The sequence below is a fragment of the Littorina saxatilis genome, linkage group LG7 (genome assembly GCF_037325665.1).
Source record: "Littorina saxatilis isolate snail1 linkage group LG7, US_GU_Lsax_2.0, whole genome shotgun sequence".
Taxonomy (NCBI): domain Eukaryota; kingdom Metazoa; phylum Mollusca; class Gastropoda; order Littorinimorpha; family Littorinidae; genus Littorina; species Littorina saxatilis.
This window is the reverse complement of record NC_090251.1, coordinates 32,216,091-32,240,260: the sequence shown is the minus strand read 5'-3', so window position 1 is coordinate 32,240,260 and position 24,170 is coordinate 32,216,091. Positions and strand designations below refer to the sequence as shown.

At 41.7% G+C, this 24,170-nt stretch overlaps 1 protein-coding gene across 4 annotated transcripts in view; it reads right to left on the bottom strand.

The window, feature by feature from the left end:
• LOC138971200 (tektin-3-like) overlaps positions 1 to 22,911 on the bottom strand; it is a 38,402-nt gene extending 15,491 nt beyond the window's left edge. For 2 of the 4 annotated variants that reach the window (XM_070343866.1, XM_070343865.1), the window contains exon 1: positions 11,938 to 12,162. In XM_070343866.1, coding sequence (XP_070199967.1) covers positions 11,938 to 12,041 — 104 coding nt within the window. In that variant the 5' untranslated portion in view covers positions 12,042 to 12,162. Of the gene's footprint in view, positions 1 to 7,061; positions 7,217 to 11,937; positions 12,163 to 22,798 lie in introns of those variants that run through there. The other 2 variants (XM_070343868.1, XM_070343867.1) reach the window with 2 other exon arrangements.
• Positions 22,912 to 24,170: the final 1,259 nt, after the last annotated feature.

Genomic DNA, 24,170 nt, shown 5'->3' with positions numbered 1-24,170 from the left:
GTGCCGCCTCAACTTTCACGAAAAGCCGGATATGACGTCATCAAAGACATTTATCAAAAAAATGAAAAAAACGTTCGGGGATTTCATACCCAGGAACTCTCATGTCAAATTTCATAAAGATCGGTCCAGTAGTTTAGTCTGAATCGCTCTACACACACACACACACACACACACACAGACACACAGACACACAGACACACGCACATACACCACGACCCTCGTTTCGATTCCCCCTCGATGTTAAAATATTTAGTCAAAACTTGACTAAATATAAAAAGAAAGTAAGACGAAAAATGAAACTATAAGTCCCTTGTGTTTACAATACCCCTAAAACCAGAGCCAAGCGGAACAACAGGATCTCCAAGACACACAATCTCCAGGAATGATCGCTGCCCACAAATAACGCCGTTACGCTTCCATGAGTTAAAAGGTGACCTGCCCAGTGAACCCAATCGCCTCGTACCAAACGACTACGCGCTCGGTATTTGCACAGGGATCAATACACAATCTACACCTTGTTTCGCGGCAGGTGGAATTACGGAACAGAGTGTATCAGGCAAAAGCTATTCCTCACAGGTAGCAAACATAAAAACAAGTTCTGAAGACGACCAGGCGACGGCGCTGGCTGTTATGAAAAAGGGGAGCGAGAGAATGGTCATAGCAGTGATATAACGCGGGTGAGAAATGGGTGACACTTCAGTGTCAGTTGCATGGACAGGGAAAGTAACATAGTCGCACTCGCGTCAGTTTTGTCAAAGACAATTCCTGAAAGAATTAAACCAACTTGGTAAATACCGTGACCTGTTGAATAACGTGTTGTCGTAACTCTATGAAACAAACATTGTCGGGGCTCACAAAATGATTTTGAAAAGTTTATATGTATGCTGGGGTCGTTTTAATTAAGAAGCCCACTGGAAGGGTTCCCACACAATGTACGTACTGCCCCTGTAACCCTTACTTCTATCAGAAAACCAAAACTCGGAACGATAACCTGCAAAATCAATCTTGGATAAGACTAAGAGATCCATTTAATCGTGTATTAAATCAAAAGTGTTCTGCTTTAGAAATTCACATTGATTAAAATCGACTTACTGGAATAAAAAAGGGACACTGAACGGACTAACGTTAAGCGAATATGTCATCCTTATTTTCACATTTTGACGTAGCGTTAAAGCAAATAATGATTCATTTCGTATCTTCTTTTCTTAATTCACGGTTTCGCTTACGAACACAGAGACTTCGAACAATAATGACATACATCAATTTCGTGTCTAAACGGCGGATAAGTTAGGGAGGTTAGTCAATGTTTGTAAAGATTTTAGTCAAGCAGTATGTAAGAAATGTTAAGTCCTTTGTACTGGAAACTTGCATTCTCCCAGTAAGGTAATATATTGTACTACGTTGCAAGCCCCTGGAGCACATTTTTGATTAGTGCTTTTGTGAACAAGAAACAATTGACAAGTGGCTCTATCCCATCTCCACCCTTCCCCCGTCGCGATATAACCTTCGTGGTTGAAAACGACGTAAAACACCAAATAAAGAAAGAAAGTTAGGGAGGTTACATAGAGAGTTAAAAACTGAACAACCTCGGCAAGCAGAGACGATGTCTGACGACCTGCCATATAAATGACTATGTCATTCCGTCTTGTCTTGGCGTGCGCCATGGCAGAGTGTGTGCGTGTGTGTGTGTGCGTGATAAAGCTTACGTCTCACCTAGCGACAGAATAGTATACGCGCGCGCGCGCTTGTGTGTGTGTGTGTGTGTGTGTGTGTGTGTGTGTGTGCGTCATAAATCTCACGTCTCACCTAGTGATCCTTCGAGTGTGTGTCTTATCTCTGTCCCGTGGTTCTGCTGACTGACTATTAGGGTTTAACGTCCTCTTAGACCAACTGGTCTATATTGGGACAGGTATTGGTAATACGCTGAAGATATGGTGTGATACTTTGATTCGAACAAGCCCGCTGTGGCTGTCTTCTTCGACACACCAGCATTGGGTTTGTCTTGTCAAAGTATCGAAATACGATCATGATAATCAGAGATGAGAGATGATGCATGCGTGTCTTCGTGTTTTCCAAGCCCTGAGACTTTCGCTGTGAACGTGGGATCTTTTTCGTGCGCATGTGTGCACACGGGGGTGTTCGGACACCGAAGAGAGTCTGCACAAAGTTGACTCCGAGAAATAAATCTCTCGCCGAACGTGGGGATCGAACCCACGCTGATAGCGACCAACTGGCTACAAAGCCAGCGCGCTACCAACTGAGCTACGTCCCCGCCCTCGTGGTTCTGCCTGCGCAGAGGACTTAAAATGCAAATGCATGTCACAAGTACTGCTTGTGTTTTACCCCACTGTCGATCACGCGTCACATGCAAGCCGATTACTTTGAAGTGCGATAAGTTGTTAATGCTCCAATACATAATATCTAGTGTCTTCATTAGTGGAATCATAGCCTATTATATGTACTTACACAGTTCGGGTGGGTTGATTGGAGGAGGGTAGGGGGGGGGGGGGCACGTAAGACTATAACCCTAATCTGAAAATCCACGTGAAGTATTTTTTTCATCATAACGGCGCCCAAAAATGGTATAAATTTTAAGTTTTCAGAAGCAAATAGAAACCGCAGCAGAACACGCCTGTAAACTAATGCGCGTGTCAGAGACACCAAACTGAATCTGCCAAGGTTGCCACGTCCAGTGAATAAGAAAAAATAAAAATAAAATATATATAAAAAAACCGCCAGACACTGAGAATTGATCGAGGGACTGTGTAAAATGTCTACAAAAAGGGTTCTCAGCGCCCAAATTGCCGTGCTTTACAATCACAGAGATTTACAGTGTGCACTGTTACGGTTATGACTGCCCTTTGAACAACTTGAGGTGTCGTAATGTTTGCCGAGCGCTGTGTCAAGTGAGAGCAACAGAGGAAAAGTATCCTTAGCGGATTATGACTTTATTCAGTTATTCTGCAGAAAAGACAAATGCTGGAGAAAAACCGTTCTTTTCTGCAGCAAAATGCTGCAGAAAAAGTGTAAACAGGTTTTCTGCAGTAAAACAACAGCACCGTTTTACTGCAGCATTCTTGATTTCAATTTTACTGCAGTAAAATTTTTTGCTCCAGAAAAACCCGTTGCTTCGGCGAAAGATGACATTATGCAGAAACGCTGCAGAAAAGACAGTTTTTCTCCAGCATTTCTGTTTTTCTGCAGAATAACTGAATAATGCCAAACTGCTGAAGAAAAAGTGTAAACAGTTTTTCTCCAGTAAAACAACATCACCGTTTTACTGCAGCATTCTTGATTTCAATTTTACTGCAGTAAAACTGTTTTACTGCAGAAAAAAACGTTGCTCTCGCGAAAGATGACATATTTGCAGAAATGCTGCAGAAACAAACAGTTTTTCTCCAGCATTTCTGTTTTTCTGCAGAATAACTGAATAAAGTCATAATCCGCTAAGGATAGAAAAGAGCGTTGGAACGGGTCGTTTGATTTCATTTTTACGTGAGAACCAAGGAGGTGGTTAGAAAGAACAATCCCTTAACGGCCTGATGTCAGAAAACGAAGCTTGAGCGTAAATGAAAATTCAGATTGTCCGCAAGGTTTGCCTTCCAAGTAGTAAAACGGTTTTAAATCATCCTACTGCTGATACTGATTCAGGGAAAATCAATAACTACTTCAGAAATAAAGGTTGTCACAATGTCCTCTTTGTGTTTTCTCCCTACGCGTTCAATTCTTTGTCAACAAACGCTTTTTACTGTTGAAAACAAGCAAGCTGGGAGCACTCCATAACACCATAATCGATATAAAATCGCCATGTAGGCCTACTACAGACCCTATCATTTTCAAATCAGTATCGCGGTGTTAAAACGCAACGCCCACATTATTCAACCTTCTTTTTAGAACCGCTTCAAGTAAAGTTAATAGTCAAGCTGTGAGTTTGTGAGTTTGCTAACACCTTTAGAGCGCCGTGCGGTATTCCCTTTATCAAAAACGTCTGCGGTTCTATTCAATCTGCAAGTCTGTATATCGGGACATGGGTTTATAATTCTTATCAGAAGAGCCCGAAACGCTGAAAATGATTTCAGTTTAGCTCAAGTGGTTTGATTGTCAACTTGTGAGGGGGAGTATGTTAGGGGTGGGGTACACATAAGAACATCGCCTGTGTTGTAAAGGTGTGAAGGTCCGAACTCAAGAGGTTTAGACGAGGTCGAGAATCAAGACTTTGTGGAGAGGTCTGAGGGAAGAAACAAAGGAGAAAACAGGAGTAGAAGAAAAGGTAGAGGAAGGAAAAATAAGGGGGGGGGGGGGGCGGGGCGGAGGGGACACAGATAGAGAGAGAGAGAGACTGAGAGAGAGAGAGAGAGACTGAGAGAGAGAGAGAGAGAGAGAGAGAGAGAGAGAGAGAGAGAGAGAGAGAGAGAGAGAGAGAGAGGGGTCTGAGAAAAGGAGAATCAAGCATTCATCAACCAGCGTGTTCTGGCATTAAGCAGCTGTCCAGGTAAACAGAGCACTTACTGTGTGCAAGCCACCAGAAACGTCCACTTATCGATGAGTGCTTTGACCGCAGTGGGGTCAAAAACTAGGTTTATGGCCATCATCTGTATATAATTGTTTTGTTAAATGTTTAGGTTGAATCCCTCAAATCAACTCTTTATTCTAAGAAAACAGATTTATTTGTGGACATGGAAACGAGGGTTCAATGTAATACACAAAAGTAACGATTGCAACTTTGACTGAAAGCAAAACAAGCCATTAACCATGCAATCCTACGGAGGCGCGCTGATGACATCATGGGAATTCAGAATACACAATACACAAGAAAGAGTTTGTTATTGCCCATGGTTCTCGAAGATATTGTCTTAGAAGAAAGTATCAGATGTCTTTTAATTAAGTGTCAGTACTTTGCACAGACATCCCACAGACAAAGCACTTTATAAACTTTACTCTTCCTACGTCAAACGCAAAACTCGTTTTGTCAAAGATAATAAATTCGATCCCTTCAAGAAAATTCAAATGTCCTGACTTCTAACACACACCCTGCAATTTTGGCAAGAGACTCGATCCGCCAGTCAATAAATCGATGAACTGGGACAGGTGCTGCAGGTAAATTTACTGTCACTCCCAATATCGTTCGATCGCCTATTCAGCCGCCAAAGCCAGCCTGAGCCTATCAGTTCAAAAGGCAAGAAAAGACAGGTAGCAAATTTGTCCCAAGAGCACGGCCTGGCATACATGCAGTCATACTTGTTAGTGCCTTGGCTCCAAAGTTCTGCACGAATATGACCGATAAAAGTATTAAGCAGTCACTGTAATGATCGATTTGCTTAGATGATCTGGCATTTTTATCCACATCGTGAAAATAAGAATCAGTGTCCCATTTTGGTGGAACGAAAACATGTCAAATAAAACATCCAAAGTGTACAGTAGGGTACATGCATCAAAATCCGAATATCTTTTTATTACAAGACAAAGAAGTCTTGTTTAAAACAAATAAAAAACAAAAAAACAAACACTTTTATTCTTAAAAATAGGTCCTTCGACTTCCAATTAAATGTTTCGAAGGAGAAAGGCACCCAGGGATAGAAACTGAAGGAAATGACTAGCAGCAAAGAAATTATTATGGTGTAGACTCTCGGTTGAGACCGTAAGGGTAAAGGTGACCAAGTACTAGTTCATACTAGCAGCCATCTTTGGCAATGTCTGCAGTAACCAAGGGATTAAGAAGTCTTAATTGCGTAATATTAAGCCATAATGCATTAATCTGATCATATCGCAGAACTGTCTGGGAAAAATGTGCATGGAATGAATCGTAAAACTCCTTTTCACGCACCTTCCATTGATATTTACACTCATTTGCTGCACCCACTGATCTCTCTTTACTCCCCTCTAAGGTTCGGTCAGTGCTCTTGTTTGTTTGTCTGGTAAAGCCGAACATTGCTCGTATCCAACAAAGAAAATTGTCTATATATATCGAGAAAAGAACACTGCCTATAGCTGTGGTAAAGAAAATTGCCTATATCTGGTTAAGAAAATTGCTTTATATCTGGCAAAAAAAATTACCTATACCCGGCAAGGAAAGTTACCTATAATATATACATCTGGCAGAGAAAATCGTCTATATCTGGCAAAGAAAATTGCCTATATCGGGCAAAGAAAATTGCCTATATATCTGGCAAAGAAAATTGCTTTATATCTGGCAAAGACAAGTGCCTATATATATATCGGACAAAGAAAAGTGCCTATATCCGGTAAAGAAAATTGCCTATATCAGGCAGAGAAAATTGCCCGTTCGTCTTCACCACTGTTTTGTCGGTCTGTGATTGATGGCTAAACACTGGCAGCAAAAGATAGCTACTGATACCCCCCACAGCAAACTACCGGGCAAAGATCGACCTGGTATTTTTGTGTGGAGTAGAGAACCTTGACAAATCACGTACTAACTCTTGATACCATTGATCGTTCTGCACTCACACTGCTGGTGACCATATACTCTTTTCTTGCACAATAAAGCGTTCGTTGTTTCCAAAAAATAGAGACCTTTTTTGTTCATGCCTTTACAGGCAAGTTTGCATATATATATTTGAGTACAAAACTTTTTTTCTTCAGGATTGCTATCCGGATACTCTTGAAAGCCACTGTTTTCTACTAGCACCTTGAAAAAGAAATGCCGGCTTCAGAAAAAGAAGTTCTAGATTAGAAGTTTATAGTGATATCCACAAAGCCACAAATATGTTTATGTCCGCTGACATTATTATATGTCTTTTAACAAGCACTCGGGAACCTAAAGCTTTCAATAAATTATCAAAGCTAAATTGTTAAGGGTGTACAATAATCTTTTATAGGCTAAAAGCTAGCAAAGAAACCGAGTTCATTCTGCAGTTTAAATGCCCTCTATAGTACACCCTTCAGAAGCTAAGCCGCATAAGTTATTCCAACACGAAAAGCAAATTCGTAAAAAGCCCCAAAGGAAAAGAAATTCAAAGTCGCCACACAATAAAAGAAGCAATGCAATTGATACCGCGACGCAAGTACTCAAAGGCAGTGACAATAGCGAAAAGACACCTTACCTGTTAGTCTGTGATGACAGTAGGTATACACTTTTACTACTTGGGTTGTTTGGTCTCGCCTATACTCTTCACAGCATTCCCACTGACTCGCCGCTTGCTATTCAATTGTCGCCTAACCCCAACGCGCTTGATCGAACTAACGAAAGTGTCCCGCAACCTTGTTGACATAGAGATCGCCCTGACGACCACTCACTTGCGCAGGCGTGGCTTTCACTCGCTTCCGGTGGCGGGACAAGATGGCGGACGGTCCCGCTGACGGATTAAAAGATTACTTGCACTGGATTTGCTCTGGGAGTTCACGCGTACACAATCTCGTTGCTGGCGTCTGCGTGTTGTTTGTCTGTGGCGTGTAAGGAGGGCTTAATGCCGCCCCAAGAAGCCGCGCAGTTTGACGAGGATAAGAGCGGACAGTTAATGAAAGAGCCGCTAATCCGGCAGTATTATTTTCCGCAGCCATATATATATATTTATATATATACACAATCAAATATATAGTTATATTTATATATACATGTATATATATATATATATGCGTCTGATGTGCTTTTGTTTTTGGCTTCACAACGTTCTACCTTATGTCCACTGAGTTTCTGTTCTAATATTAATTGATTAGGCATAGGGAACCGTTTTGCAATCCCGTATCTTTCTGGAATAGTGTATCTCTCGGGTAACTTGAGGAACGTTATCACTGAGTCAAGATAAGTATCATATGAAGAGTTCGATATTCGCAATACTGCCTCTCTGTTTCAAGATCATACTGCTGAGTAATTTCTCTGGTCAAGAACTGAAGAATTTATTGCAGCATTCAAAGTCTTTTAACATAGGAATTAACTGACGACACCAAACAATATTTGTGTACATGTTTTGGTTAAAAAAAACAAAAAAAACAAGCTGAGTTTTTTTTAAGCCAACTTGCTGAATTAATCCAGCAATTCAAGGAAGATAGAATGTCCATGACAGTCGATGATACGTATTATCACTGAGGTAACAAAGCAATTGTTCTTTGAGGAACGGAGCCACAAAGCCGTTGTAGACACTAAAAACCGACTGGATCAGTGACATGTTTGGCCAAGACTATAGCATCATGCTGAGAAAGAAAAGCTGAAGTTTTCAAACAATCAGCTGGCTGGGTGACAATCGATACGCGGAGTGTATACGCTACACAGGGTCGGTGTGGATACAAGGGATGGCTGACCATTCCGATAAGGTCCTCGCGTGCCAAACAGCAGCCGGGCCGGGAGCCAAGACGGACAGATAAGAGCGTTAATTATTGATACTACAGGCAAAAGGTGGCGGTTACACGCAGAATATCAACCAAACTTCCTTCAGTTCCACCTATATCTCAGCGTCCTCCCCCCCCCCCTATCTTCAGTGGTACACCGTCTCCGATATAAGACCTCGCCCCTTTGAAGGTTCTACCTTTTAATGTTTTTGCTCACAATATCGGCACATTTAGTTCTTCAAGATGTCCTCTCTTTTAAGTCTTGATTTTCCTAGATATATATGTCAGGTAGTCTGAACAGGAGGGGGAGGGGGGGGGATTCATTGTATTTCCTTCCTCTTGTCCCACCTCCGCGGAACCATCACGGCAGGCGAATAAGTGTATGTGTCACTCCCTGGTTCTCACCACCTCATAAGTAATGTAATAAAGTCTGCGCTGCGTTCATTTGTACTCTATCACGGCTACACCCACAGTTCATTATTAATGTTACTCCCTGCCAGAATTAGTCACTGCTTCATCACTTGCTAAATATTTGCAAAAGCGAGGACGTTGTTAGGCGTAACATAACATAACTAGACTGTATGTTACTCCGACAACGTGGTACGGTACTGGTGCCAATGCCTTGCTGATTGGATGCTCAGGGGGGGGGGGGGGGGGGGGGATGACCTGTCGTGCGTTTCTCTCCGGCAAGCAAAGAAAGCCAGCTGCTTGCTAAGGGCATAGACCTATATAGGTCCCTGCTAAGGGTTAAGGCGAGAGCGCCTACAAATACGACTGTGTGCGTGCTACGTAAACACCAGCTACGATTCTTTGACATCGGAAAAAAGTCGCCAACGTGATTGCATGCTGTGCAGCCGTCATGTTTTCTCGTGCTCGAACATCTGCAGAGACAAGTCTTTTCCTTTGCCGCCGCAAATGCAGTGAGCAGTCCCAATCAAACGCCAGAACTGTTCCAGCTTTGCTCGCAAAAACTGACCTGGCGATCTCGCTGCTAAGAAACGGGCCTCTTTTGTGAATGCTGCTGATTAGCTCTACACTGCTGTGTTGCTAGGGAAGATGGTGGGTACCGTGATCGCTATCATTTTGATACATCCCAAGGGTGCTTCCTGGGGTCGTTACGAGCTTCTTGGCTTTACGAAGAAGTTCCTATTTACAGCCTACAGATTGGACCGAAACTGAGGCTCAGAAATTCTGATTGACCTGGGATTAGTTTCAAAAAGAATTGACCGTCCCGTGTAACTTGCATCGCACAACGTCTTAAGATTGTACAACTACTATTGCTCAAGTCAACAGTCAAAATTAAAGAAGGCACTTTATCTCCTCCATGTTACTGCATGAATAAATTATATTTTACAAGAAATAAGACAATTTGTATCCTTCATCTCATTTCATATCCTGATTAGCTGTATGAATATGGTACATTTTAATGCTGACATTTATTATGGTCAATATTCCTAGCCCTGAGTCGGGGATATTTGACTAGTGTTAAGTTTTACTGGGTCACAACAAAATGTGATGCAAAGGTAATATTTAGATAGTATGTTTTCCCTGAAAATGTGTATATATTTTTACCTGGCAGGGCTAATGGACTGGATAGGCTTTTCTTTCCTCCTTCGTTTACACAACAAGAAATGAATTGATTTTGAAAACAGAAACCTGCGCATTTGAGAGTCACTCTCCAAACTGTTGATGAACTATTCAAAAAGACAACAAGAACAGAAGACAAAGGCAAATGAAACAAATCTGAAGCGGAGAAGAAAAAATGCTCTGAACACAATCCATAGCACCTTGTTTGCTCGGCTGCGGTGTTTCTGTTCCCAAATGAAGGAAAGTAACACAGCTTCCCAGGGGTCTGAACAAACTGGTGATTTTAAACGACCGGAAACATTGTGTATTTCGACAAAACAGAACAATCAAAACACACAGCATAATGGTAAAAAAACTAAAAAAAATAAAAAAGGACGGTATTACTATTAGCCATGTCAACTCTGTTTTGAATGACGATTGAATGACGGTCAACAATCGCTTGCAGGGAAAGATAACATGATATCAATTCTAGAGAGAAAAAAAACCCTGATCCATCACGAAATCGAATCTCAATCGAACATAGGCAACTTAGTTATCTCATGAAATCGACCGCAAATGTGATGTACTGAAACAGACAAAACTGGACAATTCAGCTACATAAGCTGAAAGCCTTGATATCGTGTTTCAATTCTGAATCCCTCCCGTGTTTTCCCAAAGCAGAAGAGCGTGTATTGTAGTGTTCGTTAACGATTCTGTTGTGCTAAATACACATGACTGGTTTTCATTGTGCCTGACAAAAATATGTCTTGTTTAAATCTGTCCTATTTTACAGGGAGAGAAAAAACTGAGATTCTGTGAAACGAAACGCACTCGGCCTAACCGACTTATCACTCATGGACAAAACCCGCCAGTGTCTTATTAAGAATACAAAATTAAGGTATATAATACTATATTTATTATTTACTCAAATTACTGTGCGCTTCATAATACTGGTCAGTTTAAAATCACGATATGCTTGTAGAAAAGTTAGAACGCGATTTGACGGAGTAAAATCAGGGAGGTGTCAGCTAGAGAGAGTAAGAACAAGTGAACAATACTCTCTCTCTCTCTCTCTCTCTCTCTCTCTCTCTCTCTCTCACCCCCCCCCCCCCCCCCGGTAAGCTCAGGTGTGCGATTACAAAGGAAACATACAAATCATGTACTATATAGACAGGCACCAGAATGTGAGGATTATTTTATTAACAGCTAGCATCATAGGTTGCGAAGCTGCGGTTGCAGTAGGGATTTTAAAACCAAGGGGAACATTCCATCTCTACAGATACTAAAAATGGAACAATTTCTCCCAAAATGATTGCTTTCAGAGGTGTCAACAGCAAGAGTGAAAGAAAGGCATCTGACACAAATGGCTACATTTACTCCCGAAACAAGCGAGGAAGGCATCGCACAAGACTGGGACAACTGAAGTACAATGTCAAAGCGATCGAGGCGCTGTGGCCTTCGAAGCAGCAAGAAGAGAAGCTGCAGCCGAAATCGCAGACGAAGGAAATTATACAAGATCAAAGTCAAGAACACTGTCCTGTAATACTAATAGCTATCTCTGTCAACAGTCCGCCATGTTGTTATGCCCATTGAGCAGAGGAATAAGGTTTAGGGCGAGGAATGCATCGAATTTCAAAGCCAAAATTATTGCTTTTTTACTACGACTTTACCTGTTTCATCACTATGCGCAAGTTTTCCTCGTCTGCCAAATTTGGTACCTTGAATTTGGCACACTATTCTTGACAAGTTAGTGGCATACAGCTGCCCAAAGCCTCCCCCCCCCTCCCCTCCCCTCTCACTTCAGGATGGATTCCTTTGCACAATATGTGCCAGAGTGTGCCGTTTAATAATTGACCTAAAGTAATCACCAGAACTTCTGATGGCAGAAGGCATGTCACCAAAGACTTCCTTCCCAATGAACCTTGAATCTGAGAAACCAGCCATCACCTGCCATTTACATCCGCAACATTTTTGCTGTAGATAAATGTAAGTATTGAGTGATTCGTTGGGGAAAAAAGTGAGACAATTTTCGGCGCAGGAAAATGCCTTATTTTTCACAGAAGTTCACCGTAAAAACGTTGGACTTACTCTTCTCTGACCAGCCTCATCCTTGGTTCCCCCGCAGTTTCGACTTTGCCCAAACAGTTGATTTCCTCTGCCCTCGGGGCCACCGTTGGATTACAGGTAGCCATCCTAGACTGAATTCCTTGTTAAGCCTATACCCACTCGAAGTCACAGAAACTTAAAAAGTTAGGCGTGTGACTGTTCTTTGTGAGCACCGTCTGTGGCTGGAGGTCTTGTGAAGCTATGACGTGTTTTAGAAAGGCGATGACGTAATTTCGTTGCCACAGACTCTTGTCATAGTGTTCTTGTCTAGGATTGCATTAACTCAATTTGCTGTGATCGGCAAAAGTCGTGGTTTACGAATTGTTACAATGGGGAAGATACATTTTGTATCACCTGGACTCCGTGGACAAAAAGTTAACGTTGAGGATATCTCGGACCCTTTGCAAACTTTTGGGGTTTGATGATCTCACGAAGTGACCCAAGTTTGACCCTCGTCAAATTTTGGGGTCACAGCGGGGTCATGTTTTTGAGGTTATCTCGGATGTTTTTGAAGCCGAGTCCGAATCGAATACTAAATTGAGATCGAGGAAGACAACAACAACAACAACAACAAACAACAACAAGCAACTCAAGAATAAGATGCAGGGAAACTGAATAAGCTACCCTTCCCTACCGGCACGGTTGGCCTAGTGGTAAGGCGTCCGCCCCGTGATCGGGAGGTCGTGGGTTTGAACCCCGGCCGGGTCATACCTAAGACTTTAAAATTGGCAATCTAGTGGCTGCTCCGCCTGGCGTCTGGCATTATGGGGTAAGTGCTAGGACTGGTTGGTCCGGTGTCAGAATAATGTGACTGGGTGAGACAGGAAGCCTGTGCTGCGACTTCTGTCTTGTGTGTGGCGCACGTTATATGTCAAAGCAGCACCGCCCTGATATGGCCCTGGCCCTTCGTGGTCGGCTGGCCGTTCAGCAAAAAAAAAAAAAAAAAAAAAATACCCCTCCCCATGGAGACCATCTTGTAATTCACCATAGATCCGTCCAGACTGTTTACATTGGATAAGAGCATCATTCCACTTGCACACATACCAAAATATACTGTCTGGCTGCTGTCTGCGCAAAGTGGGATTTGTTTCTAAATCAATTTTGTGATTGACACCAAAGTCAATCTCCGAAATAATAATAATAATAATAATAATAATAATAATAATAATAATAATAATAATAATAATAATAATAATAATAATAATAATAATAATAAATGTATCATAACAGCCGTCCAGCACCAAAACGAGGCGCCATTGTTGTAGAGGACCAAGTCCACGAAAATAAATTCTTTGAAAATTTCTCACGCTCGACAGAAAGCAGCCAGGATGTTCCCGTTCGGTGAGCGTTCAAATGGAAGTATGCTTGTTCTGTATGTAGACGCTCGGGGAGCTCTGTGATGGTTTACGGGAGGCTTACTGTGCCTTTAATCAAACAGAACATGTTATTAACAATACTGAAAACAGCCCTAGATGTTTATAAACATTATCACATTATCACTAAAACAACAAATACACTACATGTAGCCTACTGATGGACTGAGAATACAAAATCAGGGGTTGTATTTCTTGAAGAGGTGCGTTTTAAAGGCACAGTAAGCCTCCCGTAAACCATCACAGAGCTCCCCGAGCGTCTACATACAGTACAAGCATACTTCCATTTGAACGCTCACCGAACGGGAACATCCTGGCTGCTTTCTGTCGAGCGTGAGAAATTTTCAAAGAATTTATTTTCGTGGACTTAGTCCTCTACAACAATGGCGCCTCGTTTTGGTGCTGGACGGCTGTTATGAATATTCAATACCGAAAATCACGCCCGGACAGTAAGCCTCCCGTAAACCATCACAGATACTGTCAGGCTTTTACACACAGTACAAACACCCTTCCATTTGAACGCTCACCAAACGGGAACATCCTAGGTGCCCTACGTAAAGAGCGAGCAATTTTTAAATAATTAATTTTGCAGATTGTCTCGAACACTTTTTGGAAATTGTTCGCTCTTTACGGAGGGCACCTAGGATGTTCTCAATCGGTGAGTGTTTAAATGAAAGGGTGTTTGTACTGTGTGTAAAAGCCTGACCGTATCTGTGATGGTTTACAGGAGGTTTACTGTGCCTTTAAGTGCTCGTTTGAATGCTTGGGGGTGACTGAGAGTGGCGGATGTGAAAGGAGAGAGAATTCCATTGTGTGGGTGCGCAGAAAGTAAAAGTGCGTTGTCCGTATGTTTTGGTTTTGGTGTGTGGAATGGTGAGGATGCGACAGTCAGAAGAGGCACGGAGTTGTCTTGCTGGAGAATAGACGGTGAGGAAGTTCAGAGAAGTAAGCAGGAGACGAGCCAGAAAAGAAGTTAAAGCAGAGGGTGGACAGTTTGTAGTCAATGCGGGCTTGAATAGGTAACCAGTGCAGTGTGTGAAGAAGTGGTGTTGCGTGATCTCGTTTTCGTGCTTTCAGAATGAGGCGTGCTGCCGAGTTTTGGACGTTTTGTAGTTTATGCAGGAGGTACAGAGGACAGCCGCCTTGAGAGACCTGCCGTACCTTTCTGCCTTCCTTCAGTTTCTATACTTCTTAGTGGCAACTTTTCTCATAATGTCGACATTGACGCCTTAGGTTTTACAAAGGCATTTCACTTTCTCCCTCTGCAGCATATACATGTCTTCGGAGTACGTCTTGGAGTGTAAGCTCAGCGGCTTGCTGGGCGCTGTCTGTCTGGGTCACATGCTTTATACCTCCACATATAAAATAGGTCTACATGTGATCTGGGTCAAAGCGACCAATGAGGTGTAACACACATCAAAACCATTTCTTTATATGTGGCATTCTGTGCATATTGTAAAGACTGTAAATCAAAACGGAGTTTTGCCCTCTCCCTTTGTCTCCGCCCCCACTCCCTCTCTCTCTCTCTCTCTTCTGCTCTCTCTCTCTCTCTCTCTCTCTCTCTCTCTCTCTCTCTCTCTCTCTCTCTCTTTCAAAACGAACTTACATCAATAAGGTGCGGTCGGAGAGAGAGAGAGAGAGAGAGAGAGAGAGAGAGAGAGAGAGAGAGAGAGAGAGAGAGAGAGAGAGAGAGAGAGAGAGAGAGAGAGAGAGAGAGAGAGAGAGAGAGAGAGAGGATTGGGTGGGCAATTTTTAAGACCATTTCATCCTTTGATCTGTTCGTGCTCACACCCAGTCAACTTAATCAAATATGTGCATGTTCAAAAGCTACCTGCATGGGGGCCTTTCGGTTAGTCCTTATAGCCATGTCAATAATACTATACACAGCCAATATTTCCCCGTCCTGACAGTCAATAATGCACGAATCGAATATCCTCCATTCATACAGTCAAAAGAAATTGTCCGCGCCACACAAAAAGCGGCTGTGTATATCATTTCATCTTATATCACCGCGCTCTGAAAGACCCTTACAACTTATTCAGGCGGTGTCCTATGCATAGCTACAAGGCAAAAACTGACGTTTCACATACACGATGATTATGTTCACCTGCCGTACGGGTGTTAAAAGCACGGGCAATAGCACATTCAAGAAATGACTAAAGTGGTTGAGTTAGCGATAGTCCTGTAAACTATATAGAAACGGCGAAGAGTTTCCTCTACCTCGTTTAGAGTTTTGTTGTTGTTATCTCCCTTTAAACGAAAAAAAAGAAACCCCAGAAATCGACTGTTGTTTTTGTGACTGAAATTTTTTATTTCGTATTAACTATTGTAAAGAATAACAACATGTCCCATTTTTGTATATGAATTTGCCGTTGACGAATTGATTTGTGTAATTTAAAGTTCTCTCCCTTCTGCGTTGACCTTTTCTGTCAAGTTCACTCCCTTTAAAGGCACAGTAAGCCTCCCGTAAACCATCACAGAGCTCCCCGAGCGTCTACATACAGTACAAGCATACTTCCATTTGAACGCTCACCGAACGGGAACATCCTGGCTGCTTTCTGTCGAGCGTGAGAAATTTTCAAAGAATTTATTTTCGTGGACTTGGCCTGCTACAACAATGGCGCCTCGTTTTGGTGCTGGACGGCTGTTATGATACCGGAAATCACGCCCGGGTAGTAACCCTCCCGTAAACCATCACAGATACTGTCAGGCTTTTACACACAGTACAAACACGCTTCTATTTGAACACTCACCGAACGGGAACATCCTAGGTGCCCTACGTAAAGAGCGAGCAATTTTCAAAGAAATAATTTTTCGGATTGTCTCCATCTCAATCGGACCCATCCTGAACTCAGGTCAAAAATGAGTTACTTCCCTTCAACTGGCGATAGCCGTGGAGCGATGCTTATCAGAATGATTCGGACCGTGGTGCGTTTTGGCGCTAGACCTAACTTTTAAAATCTAAATAATAATTTCTCAGCTTGTTACACAAACATTCTTAAATAATAAAAGAATTCTTTTTTCATCAAGACAAGATCAGTAGAATTCGAAGTTTTGAAAGTTTGAAAAGCCCGAAAGCAGGGTCACGCAAGGTCGTGATTTTCATAGCAGACGACGGTTTATAGGCAGTCAAAAGCCATCGCTAGAGTTCTTATGAATCACATTCGTTTTTTTCGTGAAAAGTCAGAGGTACATAACGTGCTATTGCAGATAAGCTCACAGCGAGCCCCATTCAAATTACAAACTGACGACTGCATTGTGAACAAGTCGCGTAAGGCGAAAATACAACATTTAGTCAAGTAGCTGTCGAACTCACAGAATGAAACTGAACGCAATGCCATTTTTCAGCAAGACCGTATACTCGTAGCATCGTCAGTCCACCGCTCATGGCAAAGGCAGTGAAATTGACAAGAAGAGCGGGGTAGTAGTTGCGCTAAGAAGGATAGCACGCTTTTCTGTACCTCTCTTTGTTTTAACTTTCTGAGCGTGTTTTTAATCCAAACATATCATATCTATATGCTTTTGGAATCAGGAACCGACAAGGAATAAGATGAAAGTGTTTTTAAATTGATTTCGACAATTTAATTTTGATAATAATTTTTATATATTTAATTTTCAGAGATTGTTTTTAATCCAAATATAACATATTTATATGTTTTTGGAATCAGAAAATGATGGAAAATAAGAAGAACGTAAATTTGGATCGTTTTATAAAAATTTTTTTTTTTTTTACAATTTCCCGATTTTTAATGACCAAAGTCATTAATTAATTTTTAAGCCACCAAGCTGAAATGCAATACCGAAGTCCGGGCTTCGTCGAAGATTACTTGACCAAAATTTCAACCAATTTGGTTGAAAAATGAGAGCGTGACAGTGCCGCCTCAACTTTCACGAAAAGCCGGATATGACGTCATCAAAGACATTTATCAAAAAATGAAAAAAACGTTCGGGGATATCAATCCCAGGAACTCTCATGTAAAATTTCATAAAGATCGGTCCAGTAGTTTGGTCTGAATCGCTCTACACACACACACAGACAGACAGACAGACAGACACACACACATACACCACGACCCTCGTCTCGATTCCCCCCTCTACGTTAAAATATTTAGTCAAAACTTGACTAAATATAAAAAGGGAAACTGGATCAAACGGGTTCACGATGGCTCAGGGGTAAGATAAACCACGCAAAAATAAATTCTTTGAAAATTGCTCGCTCTTTACGTAGGGCACCTAGGATGTTCCCGTTTGGTGAGCGTTCAAATGGAAGGGTGTTTGTACTGTGTGTAAAAGCCTGACAGTATCTGTGATGGTTTACGGGAGGCGTACTGTCCCTTTAAACGACAAAAGAAAAATCGGATAATCTCCTGAGCTGAAAAAGTGCGCGCGAACGAGTAGGTGTCAGATTCGCTCAACCCTCGGTGATTGATCCAAAACACTCGACGATAACTGGCCAGACTAGAATAACTATAAATAAGAAGAAAGAAAAGAAAAAAGAACAAGTCGCGTAAGGCGAAATTTCTACATTTAGTCAAGCTGTGGAACTCACAGAATGAAACTGAACGTAGTCTGCCGCTAGTGCAAAAGGCAGTGAAAGTGACGAGCCTGTTTGGCGCGGTAGCGGTTGCGCTGTGCTTCATAGCACGCTTTACTGTACCTCTCTTCGTTTTAACTTTCTGAGCGTGTTTTTAATCCAAACATATCATATCTATATGTTTTTGGAATCAGAAACCGACAAGGAATAAGATGAAATAGTTTTTAAAACGATTTCGGAAATTTAATTTTAATCATAATTTTTATATTTTTAATTTTCAGAGCTTGTTTTTAATCCGAATATAACATATTTATATGTTTTTGGAATCAGAACATAATGAAAAATAAAATAAAAGTAATTTTGGATCGTTTTATAAAAAAATATTTTAATTACAATTTTCAGATTTTTAATGGCCAAAGTCATTAATTAATTTGTAAGCCTCCATGCTGAAATGCAATACCGAAGTCCGGCCTTCGTCGAAGATTGCTTGGCCAACATTTCAATCAATTTGATTGAAAATTGAGGGTGTGACAGTGCCGCCTCAACTTTTACAAAAAGCCGGATATGACGTCATAAAAGACATTTATCGAAAAAATGAAAAAAATTCTGGGGATATCATACACAGGAACTCTCATGTAAAATTTCATAAAGATCGGTCCAGTAGTTTACTCTGAATCGCTCTACACACACACACGCACAGACTGACACACACACACACACACACACACACACACACACACACACACATACACACACACACACACACACACACACACACACACACACACACACACACACACACATACATACACCACGACCCTCGTCTCGATTCCCCCTCTATGTTAAAACATTTAGCCAAAACTTGACTAAATGTAAAAAAAGAAAAAAAGAAATCTCAAACTACATAACCACTCAAAGTAGCAAACGCTATGGTTGAGGGATTATGTTGTTGCCAGCTAAACAAAACACAAAAGCCTTGTTTCTTTTGTTGCGAAGCGCAACTGATCGTAATTCTCCGATCAGTGGGCACGGTCACGCAATATGCCAGTGCCAGAGCCACGGTGACAGGGTGGCTCTGTGTGTGTGTGTGTGTGTGATAAGGTGCAACGTAATCTTGGCTGCCGTCACGGTCTCACATGACTTGATTGCAGATTGTAAGATTACTACAGTGGAACCCTCCTTTAAAGGCACACCACTTCCCGTGTAAACGATTCGGCTCACGAGCTTAGACCTGCTGGCCAGGTTTTCACATGGGAGATGGTCATCCCTACACTTGGACACACACACAAACACAGACACAGAGACCAGAAACCAACAACTTGATTATTTCTGTGTAGAGTGGGACCTTTTTTCTCTCTCAATAGATTCATTTCTCAAAGGCCACTTATGTCGACCTGCAACATTAATTCATTAAAAAAATCCTACTCTGCGCAGGGAGTAGTCAAGATGTGTTGAATTGTGGTATGTATCCAAGTGGATTGATATAGTCTGAAGTCTGGGCTGACCTCGGATAGTGAGCAGAACAATTTTTACATGAGAGACTTGCCCTCCCCTCAACCCCCTCCCCGTTTTTGTATGAACCTGCATGATATCTGACATTTTCTGTGTAAGACCTGATTTTGTCAGATTTTTGTGTGTGGCTCAAAAAAGGAGGGTACCACTGTGTAGGCTACATGCGTGGGTTGAATTTGTAATGTGTTGCGTTTCCAGTTGTGTTGCTTGGTACCCTTGTTTACGTCGTGTAACAACCATTAAGTCGGCAAAAAATCACCCCTGTCCCCTTTCCTCCCAACCTGAGGCACGATAGAATAAACGAATGCACAGATAAAAATACATTTATCAGATTGATGCAAAACGGAAACAAACTATGAAGACGTTTGCAGAGGTTTATACTTTCAGAGAACACACAGACATAGACACAGACAGGTAGACAGGCAGACAAACAGACAGACAGGCGGACATGTGGACAGGCGGTTAGGCAGACAGAAAGACAGAAAGTGAAGTTTCAGTATACTTTGGGGAGAAAGAAAGTCCGCAGTGCCGGTAATGGCGTCCTTCTTTTGAAATCGCTTACGAACAAAAATAAACAAAATAATGAGAACCCCGGCCCCCCAAAAAAGGCGCAGCTAATCCTCACTTGTTTAAACTAACACATGAAATGATCAAGTAAGTGTCATGCAACAGAGCTTTAAGCACCGACTGACTGAAGATCGCCGAACAGGCTAAGCTGATCTTCATTTGTTAAAGGCACAGTCCTTCCCGTGCAAACGCCGCATTCGGCGCACTATCTCAGATCTGGCCATGCTTTTACATGGGATAAGGTCAAACCTCTACAGGACTGGGACACGAAATACTGAAAAAATCAACAGCCTGAATGCGAGTGTGATTATGTTAATGTTTTAATTTCTTAAAAGCTACTTGACTGGTGTCAATCCGCGTAATTCATTCTACACTGAACCCCCCCCCCCCCCCCCCCCGCCTCTGAACAGAATTAAAGCACCGAGGCTGGTGATTTGTGGTATATGATTAAGCTGAGGGATGACCTTGTCCTATGTTAAAGCCTGGGCCGGATCTTAAGATAATGACATGAACTTTTTTCTTTTTTTTCACGGGAAGGATTGTGCCTTTAAACCTCACGTATGAAAACGATCAACTCGGCGATTTTTATTCAACCGGGCTTACAGCACCGACTGACGCCTTCGGGTCTACAACAGCGATTTACGTGACGTTATTGATATATATACGCGCAAAACACTGGAGAAGATAAGGAAGAGTTACTGGGAATGGATGTACAGAAAAAACAAAATCGGTTCAGCGCTGCGCGCTGAGAGCACGCACGTGTTCAAAATTTTCCACGATTGTGTCCGAGGTCTACCTGAATATGCCCACCAAATTTGAAGCAGATCCATCGAGAACTTTGGCCGTGAATCGTGAACACACAGACAGACAGACAGACACACACAAGCCGTATATAGATATAGATAAGGCGATTATTGCCACATTCGCCTTGTTTTTCTTGAAAGTAAATCTTCTGGGTACGGTAAACCGCAAGTGCCAAAACTGGACTTCGCGCACGGAAGCTGGATCTTTAAGAACAGCACTATAAAAAAACAAAAACTTTTTTAAAGTTAGGTTCCTCGACTTCTTATTACCTCTATTCTTATTTTAAAGTTCAATCTGAAATAAAGGTCCCTTAGAGGCCCATTTTGTTTCAATATCAAACGAAAATAAAAGGTGTACTGTTTCAATCAGATAGTTGACCAAGAAATGTTTATTATGTGTAGACTTCGGTTTTACTTCAGGACAAAAAGGCAGCCTGCGTTGACAGTATATATTGTCGAGGCTTTCAAGTTCAAGCAAACAATGTTTCTTTTCAATTTTAGAATGTTTAGTAATTGTGAACAATCGAGGATTTGTAAAATAGTTCTGAGGAAAATTAGGACTGCTTATTTAATAGGCTGCGCCAACTTGCCTGGTAAGAGTAAAGGCTATGAAACGACGGGGCTAAAACATTGAGAGAAAGACTGAGACCAATCCACAAAAACCGCACAATTGTCAGCTAAGTTTGTGTGGCAGAGAAAAAGACTACGAGCAAGAACAAGACAAACAATAGCAACACTGAACAACAAAAAAAGAAGAGCAAGAACAAGACAAACAATAGCAACAACAAGAAAAAGAAGAGCAAGAACAATACTGAGAATTGAAAACCGTTGCACACATTAGGCCTATGTGAACGCTGGGCCTCTAAAATTGATGACATATCAAACCTACGATTTCTTTTGATCCCCTCGGCCTACCATAGCTGTCGTACCCCGCGTGTAAGTACAAATTACACATTGTACGATGTGCGGATTACACTATGCTTCATATGTTTTACACGGGCCCAATCACTGTGCTTTGAAGCACGCCGCATTAAGATTAACTGGTCGCCGGGTCTAGCCGACTCAAGCAATTATCGTTTGATCAGCCGATCAGTATAACTGATCCGTGTGTGCTTGAAACTTGGAAAGCAGATGCATTTGAGCGGAATATAAACTTATAATGTCTTTGATAATTAGATGAATACACGAATGCAGGCGAAGAGTGGTATTCATATTGATAAGATAAGAGTATGAACACTCACACAAAACGCATGCACACGCGCACGCACGGATAAACACTGAGGGATGATGTGAAAATTGAAGAAAAACATGAGAGAGAGAGAGAGAGAGAGAGAGAGAGAGAGAGAGAGAGAGAGAGAGAGAGAGAGAGAGAGAGAGAGGGAGATAGAGAGAGGGAGAGAGAGGCGGGGGAGAGGGAGAGAGAGACAGGGGGAGAGAGGGTAAAGACAGAGAGAAAGAGAGAGAGAGAGGGGAAACAAAAGAATGTACAAAACATATGACAGTAACATTAGAGAAGACAGGACACTAATTATCAGCTCAAACAACAAATGAAGGAACGAATTACTAAATTACTGTTCGCACAGTTGCATGAATCGAGATGTGTGATAATCTTCCAGTTCCATGCCATATCTCACATTACAAAATTTAAAAAAAATGTTTTAAATTGGAGCCTGATATTCATCACACGAAACGACTCTCATCCGCTTCTCGTCAGTATACGGAGAGGTTTTAAAAAAAGAAAAAAACTAATCTACCTTTTGCACAAAATACAAGCAGCATTTCCAATTATTTAAAGGTGAAATAAAGAAGTCTGCTTTTCCTGACACTGACAACACTTTTTACATATCTACTGTTCGCAAAAAAGTGGTGCACACACACACACACACACACACACACACACACACACACACACACACACACACACACACACACACACACACACACACACACACACACAAATAAAGAAGACAGCTAATCTTTGCTGCCCTTCTTACAAAATGCATTTGCTAAAAAAAAAATATCAAAAAAATCATCGAGCAAAGGCAAAGTCTTACCTGTTGTTTTAAAGTCTTGCAGCTCACTGGCACCAGCAGAAACAAAGTCACGTCCTACACTACCCCTGTCAGGCTGAGAGAAAAGGTCAGTGCTACCAGTGTTCCTAAGGGTGTGGGTATATATTCTCGTCTCTCGTCGTTGCGCGCGAGGCCACCCGACCGCATCGTGCCAGGGGATTAGGTTACCTACCCGGCACCGACCCTCTGCGGGAAAACGAATCGTGGGTCGTTTTCGTTCTGGTTGCAAAACATGCATTGGTAGACACAGTGATCACAGTCATAGATGCACACGTATGTTTACACAGAAACACAAACCACGGACACACACACGAACTCGCACATAGGCCTGCACATCCGTAGGAATTGTCCGCATCATGCGTTACTTTACAAACACATACGCCACACACACACACAACAACACAGGCTGACAGAGAAATGTGTTGATGCTTCGCGACAAAAAAAACAAGTCGCGTAAGGCGAAAATACAATATTTAGTCAAGTAGCTGTCGAACTCACAGAATGAAACTGAACGCAATGCCATTTTTCAGCAAGACCGTATACTCGTAGCATCGTCAGTCCACCGCTCATGGCAAAGGCAGTGAAATTGACAAGAAGAGCGGGGTAGTAGTTGCGCTAAGAAGGATAGCACGCTTTTCTGTCCCTCTCTTTGTTTTAACTTTCTGAGCGTGTTTTTAATGCAAACATATCATATCTATATGTTTTTGGAATCAGGAACCGACAAGGAATAAGATGAAAGTGTTTTTAAATTGATTTGGACAATTTAATTTTGATAATAATTTTTATATATTTAATTTTCAGAGCTTGTTTTTAATCCGAATATAACATATTTATATGTTTTTGGAATCAGCAAATGATGGAGAATAAGATAAACGTAAATTTGGATCATTTTATAAATTTTTATTTTTTTTTACAATTTTCAGATTTTTAATGACCAAAGTCATTAATTAATTTTTAAGCCACCAAGCTGAAATGCAATACCGAAGTCCGGGCTTCGTCGAAGATTACTTGACCAAAATTTCAACCAATTTGGTTGAAAAATGAGGGCGTGACAGTGCCGCCTCAACTTTCACGAAAAGCCGGATATGACGTCATCAAAGACATTTATCAAAAAAATGAAAAAAACGTTCGGGGATTTCATACCCAGGAACTCTCATGTCAAATTTCTTAAAGATCGGTCCAGTAGTTTAGTCTGAATCGCTCTACACACACACACAGACACAGACACACACGCACACACGCACATACACCACGACCCTCGTTTCGATTCCCCCTCGATGTTAAAGGCACAGTAAGCCTCCCGTAAACCATCACAGAGCTCCCCGAGCGTCTAAATACAATACAAGCATACTTC